Source organism: Oncorhynchus kisutch, linkage group LG12 (genome assembly GCF_002021735.2).
Source record: "Oncorhynchus kisutch isolate 150728-3 linkage group LG12, Okis_V2, whole genome shotgun sequence".
In the NCBI taxonomy this organism is placed as follows: Eukaryota; Metazoa; Chordata; class Actinopteri; order Salmoniformes; family Salmonidae; genus Oncorhynchus; species Oncorhynchus kisutch.
In genome coordinates, this window is record NC_034185.2 from 51,407,500 (window position 1) to 51,428,821 (window position 21,322).

The 21,322-nt window shown below is 48.0% G+C and overlaps 1 protein-coding gene across 9 annotated transcripts; it reads left to right on the forward strand.

Annotated features, from left to right (window-relative positions):
• The first annotated feature begins 90 nt into the window (after positions 1 to 90).
• On the forward strand, positions 91 to 20,137 carry LOC109901150 (lysine-specific demethylase 2A). Of its 9 annotated transcripts, none has more exons than XM_031837790.1 (21): positions 91 to 267; positions 5,619 to 5,757; positions 5,972 to 6,050; positions 6,189 to 6,235; positions 6,355 to 6,533; positions 7,619 to 7,725; positions 7,996 to 8,089; positions 8,222 to 8,375; positions 8,551 to 8,666; positions 8,818 to 8,944; positions 9,399 to 9,631; positions 9,798 to 9,875; positions 11,390 to 11,641; positions 11,946 to 12,080; positions 12,336 to 12,419; positions 13,288 to 13,320; positions 13,469 to 14,664; positions 16,979 to 17,142; positions 17,439 to 17,585; positions 17,832 to 18,091; positions 18,221 to 20,137. In XM_031837790.1, exons 1-20 carry the CDS (start codon positions 115 to 117, stop codon positions 18,074 to 18,076), a joined length of 3,762 nt encoding a protein of 1,253 aa, XP_031693650.1. In that variant the 5' UTR covers positions 91 to 114; the 3' UTR covers positions 18,077 to 18,091; positions 18,221 to 20,137. The 9 variants fall into 9 exon arrangements, with proteins under 9 accessions (XP_031693650.1, XP_031693648.1, XP_020352782.2 ...); XM_031837788.1 differs by having other exon boundaries at positions 92 to 267; positions 17,832 to 18,047; XM_020497193.2 differs by lacking the exon at positions 91 to 267 and adding an exon at positions 641 to 1,617 and having other exon boundaries at positions 17,832 to 18,047.
• The last annotated feature ends 1,185 nt before the right edge of the window (positions 20,138 to 21,322 follow it).

Sequence of the window (21,322 nt, forward strand, 5' to 3'; positions counted from 1 at the left end):
GACATCTCTCGCCGTCTGTATATTGCTTAATTGGCAGGCCAAATCCTCCAATTGTTGCCTTCCACCAAACTGTGGGACCAATAGACAGCCGCTTCCGGATTACAACTGCCATGAATGGGCGGCTATGCTGTGGCAAACCAAGACCAAAGTAGCTACCCAGAAAACGTGTCTCAGCAATGCAAAGCTCCGGGAGTCAAGACACAGCAGAAGCCAAGAGGCAGACTGGCCCCATCGACCGTCCTTGAACAGGCCTACTCAATCATGGTGGTGTGTAACGGAAATACATTTTAATTTTATGGGTTCATAAGTTATATGGCAGGTCTGGCAATTATTGTAAGGAGGTTGAGTTGGGAAACACGATGTCTGAATTGCGTGATAGTTCATTGGCTTCTTTATTGACCCTTTTTGTATGTTGACCAATTATTATTCTCCTTTGAAGATGGTAGCAAAATGGTTGCCAATTGGAGTTAGATTCGTCAAATAACTCGCAATTTAATTGGTCATTCACGTGTCGGTATTACTTTGTTTTACGTGTGTTCAATCGTTATCGACAAAATGTATTTCTGAGTGACATAATTACCGACCATTTAGCGCCTCCCCGGCTTTGCTCTCGTTGGACGATTTTATTGTTGTAGGCGGGTCTTGAGAAACTAGTGTTGTTTTGTGAGGAGATGAAAATGGCGGCGGATGGCTGACCGCCGTCTTTATCGGATATTAAACATAAAACTGCGATTTAATAAACCAGCGTTCTCTGTCGATTTTAACAGAACGTCATGTAATTTTAATATGACCAGGTTTTAAGGATTTTCTAAACTCTTTGGTTGATTGGAGTTTTCCAAAAGACAAAGCGGAAAGTTCCTTTGGAAATAGATTGCTCGCTGTCTGCTGTTGCATTTTAAACTTAACGTTCGTTTTAGTTCAGCGAACAGTTTGTTCAGCATATTAAGAAAGTGTTTGAACTACATGCCGCAAATAACCCAGGACTGGTAAACCCCCTCACCCCCTAAAGTGTCTAAATTGTATCATTTAGTAAGGTACTCTATAGCTAACGTTAGCTATAACACGCTAACCCTTACATAATGAACCACACTACAATCCCAGATGCAATATTGGCGCTATCAACAAACTAAAGCTTGCTAGCTAATCCCATTCTCTCGGTAGGGTTTTGTTTTGGTGATCGACAACAATGCTTCCCTTTGGTGGGGGATAGCTAGCCAAAGATGCTAGCCTCTACTTTACTATTTCACTAGCTATGTCCTAGTGGTAATTATCTGCCGTTAGCTGTAAATAACATAACGTTGCAATGTGTAAACGCTCGTCCTTTGTTTTATACGGTGGTTTAGTCAAATCAAAATGTATTAACTTGGCTACGTTGCTGACTGTATTTTAGATTTAGTTTGTCAGATTTGAAAGGCTTTTTTTTTTATTGTGGACATAAATAAATAGATAAGTTAAGCTACATTTCCAATCACGAGCTAGTTGTAGTGTTCAGCTGCATGACAGCGCAGTCAGGTAGCCACGTGTATCGGCGAACCGCCTACCAAAGCAGTCCACTGTCTCAAGTGACTGTCATAAAACATGGAAGATAAGCGTCGACCAAGATTCAGCAAGCGGCTGGTAAGTAACTAGTTGGCCCAGCGTTATTTCAACGTCTGTAGTAAAAATCCATCGCTAAACATTAGTTAATCACCATAAACGTCTAAAGTATCTGAAATGGCATGGACTACCGCTAGTTACTAACTATATTGAAATTGGCGTAGTATGGACATTTTAATATTTAAAAAAAATATTATCTAAAACTGTCCATATGGATTGAGATGTTGGAATTATAAAGACAGAGGAAGTGAGTTATGTTACTAGTCTGCGGTTCAATTCCATGACTTGCACCAAGACGTGTACCTCATAGTTTAGGTTATGGGAATAACTCGTGTTTTTTCCCCTAAGTAACAATTTATTTCCAATAACAAATAGCTGAGAAGCTTATGTCTCCGATTTGTCTTGATAGATGGCGGGCGTCATGTAGTCTAGATTGTTGACTGTAACTTGAGAAAGTGATAAACAAGGCACTTTGGTCAAAAGTAGTGCCTTATAAATGGAATATGGTGCATTTCTAAGACGAGCCAGGTTCATGAGTTCATCGCTTGGGGGTTAAACAGTGCCACAGTGAATCATGTCACAGTCGCTCCAAAACATTGTAAAAGCAAACAGAGCGGAAGAGTAGTTAAAGAGGACCGGATCAACCATGCCTGGAGGAGTGAACACAGGGTTAGGTTGGGCTATGGCTGGGATTAGTGTGAGAGCTAGCTAAATCCTTGGAAAGGAATATTGTACATTTTGTTACATGGTACCTCCCCAATTTCATGGTGTACAATTGGTAGTAGTTAGTCTCATCTCTGCAACTCCCGTACGGACTCGGGAGAGGTGAAGGTCGAGAGCCATGTGTCCTCAGAAACACAACCCAGCCACACTGCTTCTTGACACAATGCCCATCCAACTCGGAAGCCAGCCGCACCAATGTGTCAGAGGAAACACCTGGCGACCTGGTCGCACTGCGCCCGGCCCGCCACAGGAGTCGCTAGTGCACGATGGGACAAACCTGGAAGACTCTGGGCCAATTGTACGCCGCCCCACGGGCCTCCCGGTCGCGGCCGGCTGTGACAGTGCCTGGACTCGAACCCGGTATCTCTGGTGGCACAGCTAATACTGCAATGCAGTGCCTTAGACCACATGGTACATTTTTGATTGTGGGTCAGATAAGATTATTGATTGATGTGTTTGGGGTGAGTTCTTTATTATTCTGCATGTTGAGAGAATTTGAACCTGTTTAGTAGGGTGACTAGGGTCTGCAGTCTACCTGACTGTAGAATCTGGATATTTACAGGTGAGGTGAAACAAAAAAGGCTGTTGCTAGGCAATGGACCATAAACCTGATGTTTATACTGTACAATGGAGGTGTGTGTGTGTTGTGATTTGTTAAAGTTGAGTTTTGAATGATAGTCACGTTTGTAGAAGCAGAACGTGTCCCTCAGAGCAGTAGCCAGGCAGCATCATGCAGAGATAACGTCTTATCAATTATGAATAGGCTGAGATTTAGGCAGTGGTGGTCAGGTCTACATCTCTTAGTCTCTGGTCTGTGAGGGAGTTATTTTTCTTTGCCTGTACTCTGAGCCATGCATCTCCAGAAGGCATATTGCAATACAACAGTGCCAGTGATGAAACGAGAGAAGAGGATTGGAGGGAGGGGTGTGAGTGGAGAGGACACTGTGGTGAGAGCAAGCTGTCTGCTCTGTGTGAAGCAAGAGGAGAAGTTACTGGAGAGGCTGGCTGTCTGACTGGCCATGTGAGCAGAAATGCGGAAAACACGGATGGGGAGAGATTGGGGGGGCACTGCAGAGGCGGAAGAATGACGGAGCTGGAAAGACCGCGGGCCTCTTTTTCTCTCTGAAAAGGAGAGGGGGAGCGGAGGATGGTGAATGAAGGAGAGATGCTGCTGCATAACGCCAGGGATGTGAGAAGGGAGGAGGAGGAAGAAAGATAAAGAGAGGAGGAGGGATGGAATGGTGACACTGAAGGTGTGAGGTGTGTAGAGTCTCCATCCCACAGGATTCCCCAAGGTGCACTGCAGGAGAGGGAAGGGGCAAGATAAATATGATGGAGAGGATACTGGATTGCTACAGTGAGGGAGGGAGAGAGAACATCTGTAACCCTGCTGGTACTGGCTCCGAGACCCACCGTCTCTTGGCGATGATCTTTGATAATAAACATGCACAATGCGGTTAGATACTGCATCTGTCGTGTGCCCTTACCCACTCTAGTTGTTCAGGTGTCGTGGCGCGATTGTGCTGCTCCGGGTCGTCTATTGTTTCTTGAGTAGCTGAGTGAGTGGGCGGCCGGGAGGCGCTGGCTGTCCGTCGTTCCCCAGCCAAGGCGTCTCCCAGATGGATCCACTCCCTCCCGCTCCCATGTCCCTGGCATGGTGCTCCAATCCAGACAGTTTCTCTCTCTAGAGTCTGTTGTCACACAAGCAGAATTCCAGCCTTGGGAATACTAGGTGGAGCTGGTAACTGCGGTGTGCGTGACCAGCAGCTGGTCTGTGTGATGTCTCAGTTAAAGGTTGTTGGTTCTGCCGGGTGCTGTAGCAACGTAGTGCGTCACTGAGAGACGGTATGCTTGTGTCTCAAATGGCACCCTACACAGTGCACTATCTAGAGAGCCATTTGGTACGCGCAGCCACTGTCCACTGTACTGGGCAGTGGCCCAGGGGAGCACAGACCCGACTGGCGCACTGCGTTACACCACTCGCTGCAATGCCGTTGTGTCCTTCTCCTATACCAAACCACCTGAATGGAACAAAGATCTCTCGTCAACCCTGGCGTACCGATGGATAATGGATTTTGAATTTACTGGGACAGGGTTGTCTTCTTGAAGGGCTGGGTCACCCGGAGCCAAGGAGGATTGCAGTGAGATGTTGGAGGTAGGGCTGGTCCTGGTGCCTCATTCTGCATCTCATGACACTGATTTGACTGCTACAGCGGTGGATACTAGTGCTGTTTAATGTCTCGCTGTATAGTGGCATTGGCTTGTGGCTGACTTGTGGACAGTACAGTGAGGTTGTTTCACATTGTGTGGTGTTTGCAAGGAGGCGTGTGTGTGTGTTCAGGGCTGGCTGAGGATATTTTAGAGGTGTGTGAGACGGGCGGAGAGTGCATTCTCAGACACCTCTTATTGTTGTCCCTGAGCTCTGGGCTGCTGGACCCCCTCCCTGGGTCAGCTGGTGCATTGCTATGGCAACCCTGGTCCACTTTGTGTAGCTGTTAGCGATCGTGCTAATGATAACCGTCAGCTGGTATACGGAAAGGCTTTCCCAAAAAACCTTCTCAGTTAAATGTTGTCTAAAAAGTAGCCTCTGCCTTTCTGGCAGAATATCATGATTATTTGCATCAATCCAATGGCCATTTGTTTTGCAAACTCTGAAATCACGAGCGCTACACCACCATTAATGAAGCATCAAGCCCCCAGTTGACAGATAGAGCTGGTGAATAAGTAGTGGGGATGGGGGACAATATTGAGCAGGGGGAATGGAAGCACTGGGTAGAAAGGTCTCCAGGTACCCCTCCCCCTTCCTCTTTATCCCCCCATCCCTGAGAGAAGGGAGAGTCAGTGTGAGGGAGATTAATGATAGGCTACATTAGAGAGAATTGATACCCTGGCCTGAACATCAATGTATTGTGTGTTCTGTGTTGATATGGGTTTGTGTGGGTATGTTCTTTCCTCCTTGCCCCAGTGTGTGTTGTAATACAGAGACTTTTTGTAGGAGGGTGGAGCAGGTCATGTACTGTGTGTGGGAGCGTTGTTTACACAGACAAACGCTGTGGTCGTTAAGTAGCATTACATGTTACTGAAATACCTTAAAGAACCTGGGACAAGTATTAAACCTAACTATTACAGAAATACTGTAAATACCCTAAAATAGTGCGATGGGATTTGAAGGGTATACAGCTGCTGAACACATTGAGGTAAATATGTTCTTTAATCCTTTTCCCTCTTCCTCCTCACATTCCTCATCCCTATTCCCTCTTCCTCTTCTTTCCCCTCTTCCTCTTTCCCCCTCTCTCCAGCGGTCGGGTACGCGGCGGCGCTACCATGACGATGGTATCTCGGACGACGAGATCGAGGGGAAGAGGACCTTTGACCTGGAGGAGAAGCTGACGAGCGAGAGGTTCACCTCGGACAGGGTCAAACGCATGGAGGGGAAAGGTCAGTGTTGGGTGTCATTGCAGTAGAATGACGGAGGGTTTGAGACATTGTCTGTGTCTGAAATTGCACCCTATTCCCTATATGAAATGCACTTCTGATAGTAGTAGTGCACTATAGGGAAGGGAATAGGGTCTCATTTGGGCGTTGCTTACCAACTTGAGTAGCTTTGAGGATTCCTGTTTAGTTTATGGCTTATTGTGGTTTGTTTTTCCAGACCTCACGTTTGAGTACATCCAAAGAGGTGGGTTGAGGGACCCGATCATCTTTGAGAAGCCAGACGGACTGGGCATCAAGTACGTCCTGCTTTCCCCCCTCAACTCTGTTGGAAACACATTCACTGTATTCTCTCTGGGGCGATAAGAATAGCTGAACTTTCGTTGAGTTTGTAAGTCTGAGTGATATGTAACCCTGGTTTGTCGTGCTCTCTAAAGGATGCCAGATCCAGACTTCAGTGTGAACGACGTCAAGATATTTGTCGGTAAGATTCCATCCCTCCATTCCCTTTTCCTCCTCTCACCTTTTCTGTCTCTCCTTTGTTCCTCCCTCACCGTATCACCTCTCTGTCTGTACCCCTCTCCCCTTCCTTGTCTCCCCTAGGCAGCAGGCGTATGATGGATGTGATGGATGTCAGTACTCAGAAGGGTATAGAGATGTCTATGGCCCAGTGGAGACGTTACTACGAGACGCCCCCCTCCCAGAGGGACAAACTCTACAACGTCATCAGCCTGGAGTTTAGCCACACCAAGCTGGAGAACCTGGTCCAGAGGCCTGCATCGGTCAGTCTGACAGACAGACATACATATATACATACATATATGAATGCATGCATGCATGCATGAATGCATGCGTGCACATGCACCAAGCTGACGGACCTGGTCCAGAGGCCTGCGTCAGTCAGTCTGACAGACAGACAGACAGACATGCATACATATATACGTACGTACGTACATACACATACACCAAGCTGACGGACCTGGTCCAGAGGCCTGCATCGGTCAGTCTGAGATGCATGCATACACACATACATATACACACACACACCAAGCTGACGGACCTGGTCCAGAGGCCTACATCGGTCAGTCTGAGATGCATGCATGCATGCATACATACATACATATACACACACACACACACATATATACACATACACCAAGCTGACGGACCTGGTCCAGAGGCCTGCGTCAGTCAGTCAGTCTGACAGACATGCATACATATATACGTACATACACATACACCAAGCTGACGGACCTGGTCCAGAGGCCTGCATCGGTCAGTCAGTCTGACAGACATGCATACATATATACGTACATACACATACACCAAGCTGACGGACCTGGTCCAGAGGCCTACATCGGTCAGTCTGAGATGCATGCATGCATACATACATACATACATATACACACACACACATGTATATACACACACACCAAGCTGACGGACCTGGTCCAGAGGCCTACATCGGTCAGTCTGAGATGCATGCATGCATACATACATACATATACACACACACACACATATATACACATACACCAAGCTGACGGACCTGGTCCAGAGGCCTGTATCGGTCAGTCTGAGATGCATGCATGCATACATACATATACACACACACATGTATATACACACACACCAAGCTGACGGACCTGGTCCAGAGGCCTGCATCGGTCAGTCTGAGATGCATGCATGCATGCATGCATGCATGCATGCATGCATGCATGCATGCATACACGCTCACACAGCAAGCTGACTGACCTGGTCCGGAGGCCCACGTTGGCCAGTCTGAGACGCGCGCGGGGAGACACACACACACACATCAGCACACACCCTCCTGTCTGTTCTTACCACCTCCTTTGTACCCTATCAGGTGGACATCATAGACTGGGTGGACAACATGTGGCCTCGGCACCTGAAGGAGAGACAGAGAGACTCCACCAACTCCATCACAGACATGCAGTACCCCAAAGTGCAGAAGTAAGGCTCTATGTGTCCCAAATGGCACCCTATATAGTGCACAACCTGACCATGGTCCGTAGGCCCCGTCAACTCCATCACAGGTATGCAGTACCCCAAAGTGCAGAAGTAAGGCTCTATGTGTCCCAAATGGCACCCTATATAGTGCACAACCTGACCATGGTCCGTAGGCCCCGTCAACTCCATCACAGATATGCAGTACCCCGAAGTGCGACCCTCTCCCTCATCACCTGCATTCTCCTTCCCTCTTTCTCTCCTCCTCTGTTCCAGGTACTGTCTAATGAGTGTGCAGGGCTGCTACACGGACTTCCACATAGACTTCGGCGGTTCCTCGGTCTGGTACCACATACTGCGGGGAGGCAAGGTAACAACGGACTACTTGATCTTACAATGTTCGACTTGGACTCGAGTCTCGACCCGTTCTATTTGGGACTCGAATAAGTGTGACTCTGGTGTCCTCTCACTTCTTACCTCTTGAGTGCTTACTTCCTGTCAGGTGTTCTGGCTGATCCCGCCCACGCCTCAGAACCTGGAGCTGTATGAGGACTGGGTGTTGTCAGGGAAACAGGGAGACATCTTCCTGGGAGACAAGGCCCAGGACTGTCAGAGGATAGAGCTGAAGCAGGGCTATACCTTCATGATCCCCTCAGGTACCCACTTAATATGTTGTGCAATCTGGTGTGAATGGATTGTAGAACTGCCTTAATTTCGCTGGACTCCAGGAAGAGTAGCTAATGGGGATCCATAATAAACACACACAGATATTTAACCGTTTAAACTTAGTGTTCCTGTTTTTAATGGTTACCTTTGTTTGTGTCCTGTCAGGTTGGATCCACGCTGTCTACACTCCAGTGGACACCCTGGTGTTTGGGGGAAACTTCCTCCACAGCTTCAACATCCCCATGCAACTCAACATCTACAGCATCGAGGACAGGACACGGGTGGGAGACATACACACACACTCTCTTCATCTCTCTTTCTCCTAAATGTACTGAATCTTTTTTTTGTTCCTGACCACTCGTAGAAGAGACGTTCCAATGTATGTAGTGGAAGTTACTAATAAATTGAAAGTTGAACTTGGTGTCTCTGCAGGTACCAGCCAAGTTCCGTTACCCGTTCTATTATGAGATGTGTTGGTACGTGCTGGAGAGATACCTCTTCAGTCTGACCAACACCTCCTACCTCACGCCTGACTTCCAGAAACACTCCCTGGGCATCGGTCAGTGCCACCAACACTACCCTCTATCACTACCCCCTCTTTGTCTCTGTCTCTCTGTTCACTCACCCCCCTCTGTCTCTCTGTTCACTCACCCTCTCTCTGTTCACTCACCCTCAGCCCTCTCTCTGTTCTCACCCTCTCTCTGTTCTCACCCCCTCTGCTCTCTCTCTGTTCTCACCCCCTCTCTGTTCTCACCCTCTCTCTGTTCTCACCCCCTCTGCTCTCTCTCTGTTCTCACCCCTCTGCCCTCTCTCTGTTCTCACCCCCCCTCTGTTCTCACCCCCTCTGCTCTCTCTCTGTTCTCACCCCTCTGCCCTCTCTCTGTTCTCAATGACAGCACGAGATCTATAACTTGAGACGTGCGTTCTCTGTATTTCGTTAGATTACAAACCCTGCATTTTCTTTTCTCTTTCCAACTCCACCTCTTAATCTCTCTGCCCCTCCCTCCTGCCAGGTCTTACCAGAGACCCCTCCACCTGTGAGTCAGTCAACGGGCACACCCAGGAGGAGGATGAAGAGGAGGCTCCCCCGACCCCGGGCTCTAAGCCCGGGGTGAAGGTTCACCTCACACCCTTTGAGCTGGAGGGGCTGTGGAACCTGCTGGGGAAGCTGGAGTCGTTGCCCTCACAGAAGAACTGTGTCCCGGCTGGCATACACGATGCTCCCGCTCTGCTGCATGACATCAGGGTGAGGGAGGGATGAATGTGGATGTCTGACAGAATGAAATATCCTCATATCAAAGTAGATGCATACGCATGACTAAGTCACTGTGGATAAAACCGTCTGCTAAATGGGGTATATTATAACGGTTTTGTGTGTGTTTTCATGTACTAACCTTCTCTTGTCCTCTAAGGCCCTGCTGAAGGAGCACGCTAATGACATCCCCAAACTGTCCTACACTGGCACGCCCATCGTCAAGTGGCCCAAGAGGGTGAGGAGGAGACACACCGCATTCAGTCACATGCTCACATTGGCCCTTTACACTCCTACCCATATATGGGATCAGATTGGCAGGTTTGGGCGGCAATAAGTGTTAAGTCCATGTTTTAAGTATCCCCATGTTTCTGTTATTACGGGGCTATCACTCAGAGTGCGCCTGCGCAGGGAGTCTTGTTGTTGATGGACGTAGCCTTGAGTGTAATGGCTACCTGGTAGTGTGTTCATACGGTATAGTAAACTTTGTTCAACCGGAACCTTGTCGTTGTGTCATTTCGCGTTAACAAGAAGTGCCTTAATTGGGACGCAGTGGCTGTAAAGTAACCTGATGTATCTGACGTCGGAGCTCAGTCTGTCTGCTTCACAGCGCTGGACGGGTTTTGACTGACAGCCGTTTTCTGAACTTGAGCACCACACGCCACAAGAAGATGCCCCTCGTCCCTCCCGCTAATTGGGCCACCTTTTGCATGTTTTTTGTTGTCTTACTGGGGGAAATGCTGTAAAGGACTCTGATGTATTTTGAACGATGGAAAGGTTGAGGATGACAACAAATACCGCTTTGATGTCGTACAAGCAAGATTTCCGCATCGTAAAACTCATGTCGACACAGTGACAAGGTCACACGGGGACACGGCGGCATACCCTGTTCTGAACAGAATGAGCCTGTTTTGTTGTGGAATTAGTTTTTCTGCGGAAACACACACTCCTGACTCTGTTCTATGCTCACCAAAATTCCAATCTGTTTCTCTGAAAAGTCCTGTGAAAGCTTAAGGCTGCAAGATCGTATTTTAGAACGTAGCGAGTCATGTTGGCAATAGAATACGCTTTCAAATGATGCCCACCTGACCCAGACTGCGGTTTCTAATTGATGTTTTTGGATAGCGTGAACCATAACAGTAATCGTGTGACGGCGCCCGGTGCAGGGCTGTGTTCCGAACAAATCAACTACAAGTCCGCTTGCTCTAGTTCCTCAACGGCACAACTAGGAGAGCTCAAAAAAAATAACATTTTTTTTTATATAGTTGAAGACTCTTCACATAAAAGTGCATTGAAATTCATATTTTTATAATGTTACTTTAAGTATCTAGATTACAGTAAACGTGAAATCAAGTTTAAATGTTTAGATTCCATCTTGTGTCAGGTGAACTGTTGTCCTCAACTTTGGTTGAATAATTTTGCCATGTTCAAACTGTTGCTTTGAATAGTTGTTCTGTAAGAAACCTGTAGCCCTGTCCATATAGGCAAGTGTTAGACACACACACACACACACACACACATACTGTACATTGTCATAAGACGGAGTGCAAGTCATGCCACATTCTTAGACTGCTACATACCTCTCTTTAAATCCATGTACTTTTCTGACTTTTAAATCCAAGGGTGAGCCCAGATTAAGCCCAGTGCTGGACTGTTGACTTTGTCTCCCCCATTGATATACATTTTTTTTAAACATTTTTTAAAACTTTGAATTCACCTTTATCCCAATAATTCTCGTCCCCACCCTTCCAGCCGTCGTGGTACCAGCCCCCTCCCCCTCCTCCCCCGGTGGCTCGTCCCAAGCTGTCTGCCACGGTGGTGACCCCGCGACCCCAGAAGCCCGCCTCCTCCATGTCCGTGCTGCGGCGGCGGCGCGTGCGGTGTAAGCGCTGCGAGGCGTGCGTTAGGACGGAGTGCGGGGACTGTAACTTCTGCAGGGACATGAAGAAGTTCGGTGGGCCGGGGAAACTCAAACAGACCTGCGTGCTCCGACAGTGTCTGGCGGTGAGAGCGAGCGTCTGTGTGTGAGAGCGAGCATCTGTGTGTGTGTGTGAGAGAGCGAGCGGGGGGGGGGGGCGCGCATGTGTGTGTTTGGATATGTGTGAGATGTTTCACCCGAACAGTAGAAGCATTGTCACTGTCTCCCTCTCTTTGCTAGCTGTGTGTATCACTTACTGCTTGCCTTTGATGCCTGGGTACTTACTGTATCTCTTCTTCCCAGCTAGTATAGTGTGTGTGTGTGTTTGAGTCATTCTGACAGAATATACTAGTCTGTCAGTATATTAACTCCTCCCGTTCTCTCCCCCAGCCGGGTCTGCCCCTGTCAGTGGTGTGTGAGATCTGTGCAGAGGGGAACCAGGAGGGAGGAGAGGGGCCAGTCTTCGCCCTCACCCTCATGGAGTGTTCCAACTGTGCCCAGATAGCCCACCCCGCCTGCCTCAAGGTAACCCTGACACTCCTCAAACTATACCCTACCTTCAAGTTTCAGCTTGATTTGCCATATGTAATAAATGCATGTTTGAAATCTTACTCACCAGAGCTCTCACAATCAAATCGGCATTAAAACACACATGACATCACTTTTTGTTGTTGTCTGACATCAGTACAGATGGAGGTTAAACTCTCTCTCTGTTGGTTCTCAAGCGAAATGCTCTACACTTCTCTGACCACCTCTCTCTTGCTCCCTCTACCTCTCTAGGTAACAGGGGATGGTGTGGTGAATACAGATCTGCCCAGCTGCTGGGAGTGTCCCAAATGTGTTCTGGGAATCACCGACACTGAGGTAGACCCTCCTCTATCTACACACACACACACACACACTGTGTCCCGGCTAGCTAACAGCCGTGACTCTCTCCCTGTGCTGTGTGTCAGTCTTCGGGCACCGATGATGATGACAGTGGGGCGTCCGTTGGCCTCGGCGCTGGCCTGAGCCCCCTCTCCTGACCCAGGGGCCTCTAGGGGTCTCCATGGAGCCAGGCTCTGCTCCTGGGTTGGGGGACGAGGGCTGGGGCAGGGCGATACTGCTATGCCCAGGGCTGGTCCCCAAACCCCCCTCCTCCTTCTGGTTCTCCGAGGCGCCCCTTCCCTCCCCTGGGCAGCTACTACTAGAGCAGCACGGCCTCAAGCGGGCGGGGAGATGGGCAAGCGGGCGTAGGAAGAGGGTGAGAGGCCTACCGCCGCCACCGTCCTTCCCCCCCGCCGGTTACATCATCACTCGCCTATCACTGCTCTGACTGACGAGGGGAGGGGCTGGGGTAAACGTGGGGCTTTGGGCTCCACAAATACTGTCTGAATGTAGAACCCTTTGCTTTAGAGTTGATATCAGATACTTTATCTGTGCTGGTTTTCAGCTTGCCTGGCTTAATGGACCAATAGAAAAGTCTGGCACTCCAGGCAGACTCAAGACTTCAACTATTTGAACCTAGGTCTAGTCCATGTATTTGTGAGATGGTATTTGTGGAGCAGAAAGTGTTTGTAGTCTGAACAAAAGCCCAGTGCATGTGGAGGTTGAGCGAGAGAAACAGCAGCTTGTGATGTGAATGTGCTTGTCTGTCTTCAGTGCAGCAGGCATTATGTCAACAGAAATGTTACAGTATTCAATGAACAGTGAATTTCTGTTGCATTGATGTTTTTCATTTTTTTTTTTTTAGGTGAAGGAGGACAAGAATAAAATGTTACACGCGGTAAGTATGGCAGCCAATAAATGTGTTCAATTAAACTGAAGACAGTTTTTCACCCTTTCCCTAAAGGATACTTCGCTCCCTCTCTTCTTTCCTCTCTCCTTTCCTCTGCCCTCTTTCATTTTCTCCTTTCCTCCCTCCTTCCTTCCAGAAACGCAAGTCTTCTTCGTATCTCGACGGCCGCATCGCCAAGATCTACCGTCGCCGTGGTCACAGCCGAGACGACGACGACGACTCGGGCAGCGATGATGATGATGATGATGATGATGATGATGATGATGATGATGATGATGAAGGCTCCCGGGGCGGAGGAGGAGGCGCGGGACAGAATATGTCCGGGCCACGCCCTCGCGGGAGTGGCTCAGCCTCTCGGAGAGGCTATGGGACTGGGAGGCGGGGCATTTGGAGAGGCTCCTCCCACAGAGGGGCAGGCCGCGGGAGTGGGCTTGCCCCTAACTCATCCCTGAAGATGAGGCGTGGCAGAGGAGGGCTGGGGGTGGGCCGAGGGGATAGAGAGGGGGGGCGTAGGGAGAGGGGCGGGAGAGTGCGCCTCCGGGGAGGCACCAGGATGCAGAGACGCAGGGACGAGTCAGAGGATGACGATGATGACGATGAGGAAGATGACGACAGCGAGGAAGATCGGCAGCATCACCACCGGCAACGCCGCAGGCGGAGGAGAACGGATGACGAGGAAGACGACGACGATGAGGAAGACAGCTCGGCCCGGGACCTGGAGGGAGAGGATGAGGACGTGGCGGATGAAGACGAGGATGAGGAGGACTATGAGAACAGGTCAGACTCTGAACCAGAGCCTCCCGTCCTCCTGGTGTCTGACCTTAACGACGACCTCCTAAACGGCTCATACCTGACAGTGACCCTACAGCGCCCCCCCAGGGCCAAACGCCACCCCGGCTCCATCGTGCCCAAGCTGGAGGCCGCCATGTCTCCCAGAACCCACGGCGGCGGTCCAGGTTACGTCCAGCATAAAACCCTCGGGAAGACGCGGCACAAAAACGGCACGGTCGCCGCCGGCAACGGCCTGGCCCAGCCCGCCAAGAATCCAGTCGGCCGGCCGCCTCGTCACCGTATCAACAATCCCCACGGCGACACAGCAGACGGGGAAAGAGAGAGGGACACTACCTCTCATTCCTACTCTGACTCCTCGGCCTCCCCCACCCCTCCTCCCCACTCCTCCCACTCTCCTTCCTCGCTCCTGTCGCTTCCCTCCTTCAAGGATGTAGGAAACGAGAAAGGAGGGGAGAAGGAGGTGTGGGTGGCGGTGTTCCGTTACCTGAGCCGAGCCGAGCTGGCTAGCTGTATGGCTGTCTGTAAGGCCTGGTACAAATGGTGAGTCACACAATGTCTGTCTGTCTAATTAGATTCCAATTCACAGCCATAAGCATGGCTTGTTAGTGATTGGGGGGAAAAATCTACACAGTTGCATATTGGGATATTATTTTTGGCGAAATATACAGTGCCTTGTGAAAGTATTCGGCCCCCTTGAACTTTGCGACCTTTTGCCACATTTCAGGCTTCAAACATAAAGATATAAAACTGTATTTTTTTGTGAAGAATCAACAACAAGTGGGACACAATCATGAAGTGGAACGACATTTATTGGATATTTCAAACTTTCTTAACAAATCAAAAACTGAAAAATTGGGTGTGCAAAATTATTCGGCCCCCTTAAGTTAATACTTTGTAGCGCCATCTTTTGCTGCAATTACAGCTGTAAGTCGCTTGGGGTATGTCTCTATCAGTTTTGCACATCGAGAGACTGACATTTTTTCTCATTCCTCCTTGCAAAACAGCTCGAGCTCAGTGAGGTTGGATGGAGAGCATTTGTGAACAGCAGTTTTCAGTTCTTTCCACAGATTCTCGATTGGATTCAGGTCTGGACTTTGACTTGGCCATTCTAACACCTGGATATGTTTATTTTTGAACCATTCCATTGTAGATTTTGCTTTATGTTTTGGATCATTGTCTTGTTGGAAGACAAATCTCCGTCCCAGTCTCAGGTCTTTTGCAGACTCCATCAGGTTTTCTTCCAGAATGGTCCTGTATTTGGCTCCATCCATCTTCCCATCAATTTTAACCATCTTCCCTGTCCCTGCTGAAGAAAAGCAGGCCCAAACCATGATGCTGCCACCACCATGTTTGACAGTGGGGATGGTGTGTTCAGGGTGTTGCTTTTACGCCAAACATAACGTATTGCATTGTTGCCAAAAAGGTTGATTTTGGTTTCATCTGACCAGTGCACCTTCTTCCACATGTTTGGTGTGTCTCCCAGGTGGCTTGTGGCAAACTTTAAACAACACTTTTTATGGATATCTTTAAGAAATGGCTTTCTTCTGGCCACTCTTCCATAAAGGCCAGATTTGTGCAATATACGACTGATTGTTGTCCTATTGACAGAGTCTCCCACCTCAGCTGTAGATCTCTGCAGTTCATCCAGAGTGATCATGGGCCTCTTAGCTGCATCTCTGATCAGTCTTCTCCTTGTATGAGCTGAAAGTTTAGAGGGACGGCCAGGTCTTGGTAGATTTGCAGTGGTCTGATACTCCTTCCATTTCAATATTATCGCTTGCACAGTGCTCCTTGGGATGTTTAAAGCTTGGGAAATCTTTTTGTATCCAAATCCGGCTTTAAACTTCTTCACAACAGTATCTCGGACCTGCCTGGTGTGTTCCTTGTTCTTCATGATGCTCTCTGTGCTTTTAACGGACCTCTGAGACTATCACAGTGCAGGTGCATTCATACGGAGACTTGATTACACACAGGTGGATTGTATTTATCATCATTAGTCATTTAGGTCAACATTGGATCATTCAGAGATCCTCACTGAACTTCTGGAGAGAGTTTGCTGCACTGAAAGTAAAGGGGCTGAATAATTATGCACGCCCAATTTTTCAGTTTTTGATTTGTTAAAAAAGTTTGAAATATCCAATAAATGTCGTCCCACTTGTTGATTCTTCACAAAAAAATACAGTTTTATATCTTTATGTTTGAAGCCTGAAATGTGGCAAAAGGTTGCAAAGTTCAAGGGGGCCAAATACTTTCGCAAGGCACTGTAGTATTAACAATATCGCAATATTTTCTGCTAGTTGGCTTGTTCTCCATCTTTTTAAATATGGAGCCAATTTGTTTTCAGCACTTATTTTCATGACTGATCCAAACTGGTTTCTCATGGCTCTGTCTCCAACAGACATCTATATGGTGAGCAATATGTTTGGAACATCGAATCGCAATTAAATGATCGTATCCAATCGCGTTATTTATAGAATCGCAATCCATATCGTATCGGCACCTAAATATTGCGATCATATCGTGAGGTCCCTGGCAATTACTATTATTATTGTTTCTATAGACAAAGGAGTTTATTTCCTGTTTCTGGTTCAACGCAGCTTTGGGATATTTTCTTCCTTTTTAAAATGGCACATGACACTCTCCTTAGTCTGTGGACCAAAGGGCACTTTCTGTGGGGCTTCTCCACGACACGTGTGGTTTTTACACCAGAGACAGACAATCATGTCATTTTTAATGGATGAAAAATACTAAAGCTGCGTTGAAACAGAACCAGGAAACCTCCTTTTATCTGACATCCTCATCCTAACTATCCTCGTTTCTGTACCCCTCTCCTCCCTCTCCCTCCTCTCTGTAGGAGTTGTGACAAGCGTCTGTGGAGTGGTGTGGATGTATCGCGGTGTCCCTCCCTCTCCTCCCAGGCCGTGCAGGGCATCATCAAACGCCAGCCCACCTCCCTGGACCTTTCCTGGACCCCCGTGTCCAAGAAACAGATCACCCTGCTCATACACCGCCTGCCAGGTAGGGGACACACACATATATATATATATATATATATACATATACATATACATATATATATACATATATATATATATACATATATATATATACATATACATATATACATATACATATACATATACATATATATATACATATACATATATATATATATATATACATATATATATATATACATATATATAGCTACTGCACAGACAAACCAACAGTCTACACACACCTTACCATCACAAATTGAATTAAAACCTTCTCCATCCTCTCTCTCTACCCACCACCCCCGTCTCTTCCCTCAGGTCTGAAGGAGTTGATGATAGCAGGTTGCTCCTGGTCGTCCATGTCAGCCCTGTCCACCCCCAGCCTGCCGTGCCTCCGTACCCTGGACCTGCGCTGGGCAGAGGGGGTCAAGGACACCCAGATCAGGGACCTGGTCATACCACCAGGTCACTCGTCAATACTGACTGACTAACAGGGGCTCCTTTTCCTACAGGCCGTTATGACTGCAGCAGGCCACTGGTGCCGTGTGTGTTTGACTATAGTAGTTTGAGGAATTATGTAGCTGCTTCACCTCCCCTGTGATGAATGAATCTAGAGTTTTTAGGTGGTTGGGTTTGGTGAGTAAGTATTTTATATTGAATGGGGTGGGTGTGTGACGGTACTGAACGCATCTAACCCCTCTCTCCCTGCAGGTTGTGACAGTCGGTCTCGGCTGCGTGGCTGTGTGGCGCTGCGTCTAGCCGGCCTGGACATCAGTGACTCCACCCTGAGGCTGATTCTCCGTCACATGCCTCTGCTAGAGCGGCTGGACCTGGCCCACTGCAGGGACCTCACGGACCAGTCCATCTGCCTGCTCACCGCCACCGGCACAAACACACGCAACACGCTCACGGAGATCAACCTCGCAGGTAGTCACGCACACCCATGGAATGCATAGAGATGAACTTTGAAGGTACACACAACCCACATACGAATTTGCAATGGCTGAGATCAGCCTCGCAAGTATACACACACACGCACTCATTTCCTTCATACAGGTTGTACACCTCTGTCTCAGCCCTCCTTCCCCCTCCTCCCCCAGGTTGTAACAAGCTGACGGACGGCTGTCTGGCGTACCTGAAGAGGGCGTCTGGCCTGGCGCTGCTGGACCTGCGGGGCTGCAAAGGTGTGACGCTGCGGGGCTGTGAGGGCTTCATCTCGGACCTCTCTCACTGCGTCCTGTTCTGTATGACGGAGGAGAAACTCATTCAGAGGATATCGTAAAACTCACCACGTTCTTACCCCTACGCAAGGCAGGGGGGAGAGATGGGGAGCAGCCAACACCCCTCCCCCGAAAAGGAGAACAAACGCCCCCAAAAAAGGGAGGGCGAGCTAAAAACAAAAGTGAAAAGACGTTCCCACTCACTTGGGATGAGAGGGGAGGATGAGAAGAGGAGGGAGAGGGGAGGATGTGGAGAGTGGCGGGATGGTGTAAGGAGAGGGGAGAATGTGCTGTTGCAGCATCATGTTTATTAGGAGGGTTAGGAATGATATGGATAGCACAGAGACACTTGCTAGTGTTGTTCACACAACAGGGCTGCAACAGGGCTGAAAATGGGAACCCTGGGCCTCCCGAGTGGTTCAGTGGTCTAAGGCACTAGCTGTGCCACTAGAGATTCTGGTTCAAGTCCAGGCTCAGTCGCAGCTGGACGTGACCGGGAGACCCATGAGGCGGCGCAAAATTGGCCCAGCGTCGTTAGGGGAGGGTTTGGCCGGCCATGATGTCCTTGTCCCATCACGCACTAGCGACTCCTGTGGCGGGCCGGGCACAATGCACGCTGACACGGTCGCCAGGTGTACGGTGTTTCCTCCGACACATTGGTGCGGCTGGCTTCCGGGTTAAGCGGGCATTGTGTCGAGAAGCAGTGCAGCTTGGTTGGGTTGTGTTTCTGAAGACGCACGACCTTCACCTCTCCCGAGTCCGTACGGGAGTTGTAGCGATGAGACAAGACCGTAAACTACCAATTGGATACCACGAAATTGGGGAGAAAAAAGGTTGAACAAAGAAAATGGGAACCCTATGGATTGAATGGGTTTTTGTGCGACATGGTCTACATGAAGTGGAGTGAATCAGGGTTTAGGTTTCGGAAGGGGACTGGGGAAGACCCAGACATGACTGGTGTGTCCCACTAGGTCCAGACTCTATGCCACACTGTCCAACACTTCCACGGACTCCTTGGGGAAACCGAGCCGGAAGCACCGAGGGGGTGGTGATGATGATGAAATGCAAATGGGTGCCAACACGTTCTTGGAACCCCCCCCCCATTTCGGCTCTCATTGTCTCAGCTCTTCTTTTCGCGCCATCCTCACCTCTGTTCCATACGCTTACAGCCATGAGTTTTGTTGGATAAAAAACGTACTGTATCTCTCATTAGTTACATCCAAAACGGTACCCTGTTCCTCATAGTACACTACTACAGAGACCTGGTCAAAGGTAGTACTCTATATATGGAATAGGGTGCTATTTGGGACGAATACGTTGTTTCTCTTCAGTTTTACTTGACTCCGTTTCTCACTACCAGCCACTACAGGTCTTAACTTTGCTTCTTTGAATTCCCTCAGTTGACAGACTATTTTCCTCCTGTCGTTTTAATGTCTTTTCTTTCTGTCAGTCTTTTTACAGGTGTAATGTTTTGTTCATCCCTCCTTCTCTGTCCCCTATAATGTTATTGTTAATAATGTTGAACCGGAGGGCTCTTGGGTTGGGTGCGTCGCAAATGTCACCCTAGACCCAATATAGTGCACTACTTTTGAAAAGTATATCGGGAATAGGGTACCATTTGGGACGTGGTCTTGGTGAATTGTTTTGGTTGCCCTACTGCAGTTGCTCAATGGGACTGTAATGTGCCTGTAGCATTGCAATCAATTATATAATTATTTTCTGAAATGTTTTGCAGAAATTCTCTCTTAATTTGTGGTTTTTACAAGGAAAAAAATTAAAACAAAAATCTGAAATGAATAGTGTGTGCGCACGTCTTGATTGAAATTATGTTGAGGTCAGTTGCCAAGTACAGTGCCAGTCAAAAGTTTGGACACCTACTCATTCAAGGGTTTTTCTTAATTTTTACTATTTTCTACAATGTAGAATAATAGTGAAGACGTGACACATGGAATCATGTAGTAACCAAAAATGTGTTAAACAAATTAAAAATAAATAATAAAACCCTTACACAGCCTGGAGGTGTGTTGGGTCATTGTCCTGTTGAAAAACAAATGAGTCCCACTAAGCACAAACCAGATGGGATATCGCTGTAGAATGCTGTGGTAGCCATGCTGGTTAAGTGTGTCTTGAATTCTAAATAAATCACTGACCATGTCACCAGCAAAACACCATCGCACCACCACCTCCATGCTTCACAGTGGAAATCACACATGCTGAGATCATCCGTTCACCTATATACTGCGTCTCACAAACACAGCGGTTGGAACCAAAAATCTCAAACTTGGGACTCATCAGACCAAAGGACAGATTTCCACCGGTCTAATGTCCATTGCTCGTGCTTCTTGGTCCAAGCAAGTCTCTTCTTATTATTGGTGTCCTTTAGTAGTGGTTTGTTTGCAGCAATTTGACCATTAAGGCCTGATTCACGCAGTCTCCTCTGAACAGTTGATGTTGAAATGTGTGAAGCATTTATTTGGGCTGCAATTTCTGAGGCTGGTAACTCAAATGAACTTATCCTCTGCAGCAGAGGTAACTTTGGGTCTTCCTTTACTGTGGCGGTCCTCATGGGAGCCAGTTTCATCATAGCGCTTGATGGTTTGTGACTGCAATTGAAGAAACTTTCAAATGTTCCACATTGACTGACCTTCATGTCTTAAAGTAATGGACTGTTGTTTCTCTTTGCTTATTTGAGCTGTTCTTGCCATAATATGGACTTGGTCTTTTACAAAATACAACACAACTGATTGGCTCAAACGTATTAATTTGTGGAATCTCTTTCCTTAACTTTTAACAAGGCACACCTGTTAATTGAAATGCATTCCAGGTCACAACCTCAATGTCAAGAGTGTGCAAAGCTGTCAAGACAAAGGGTGGCGACTTTGAAGAATCTCATAAAATATATTTTGATTTAACACTTTTTGCTACATGATTCCATAGTTTTGATGTCTTCAATATTATGCTACAATGTAGAAAATGGCTTTA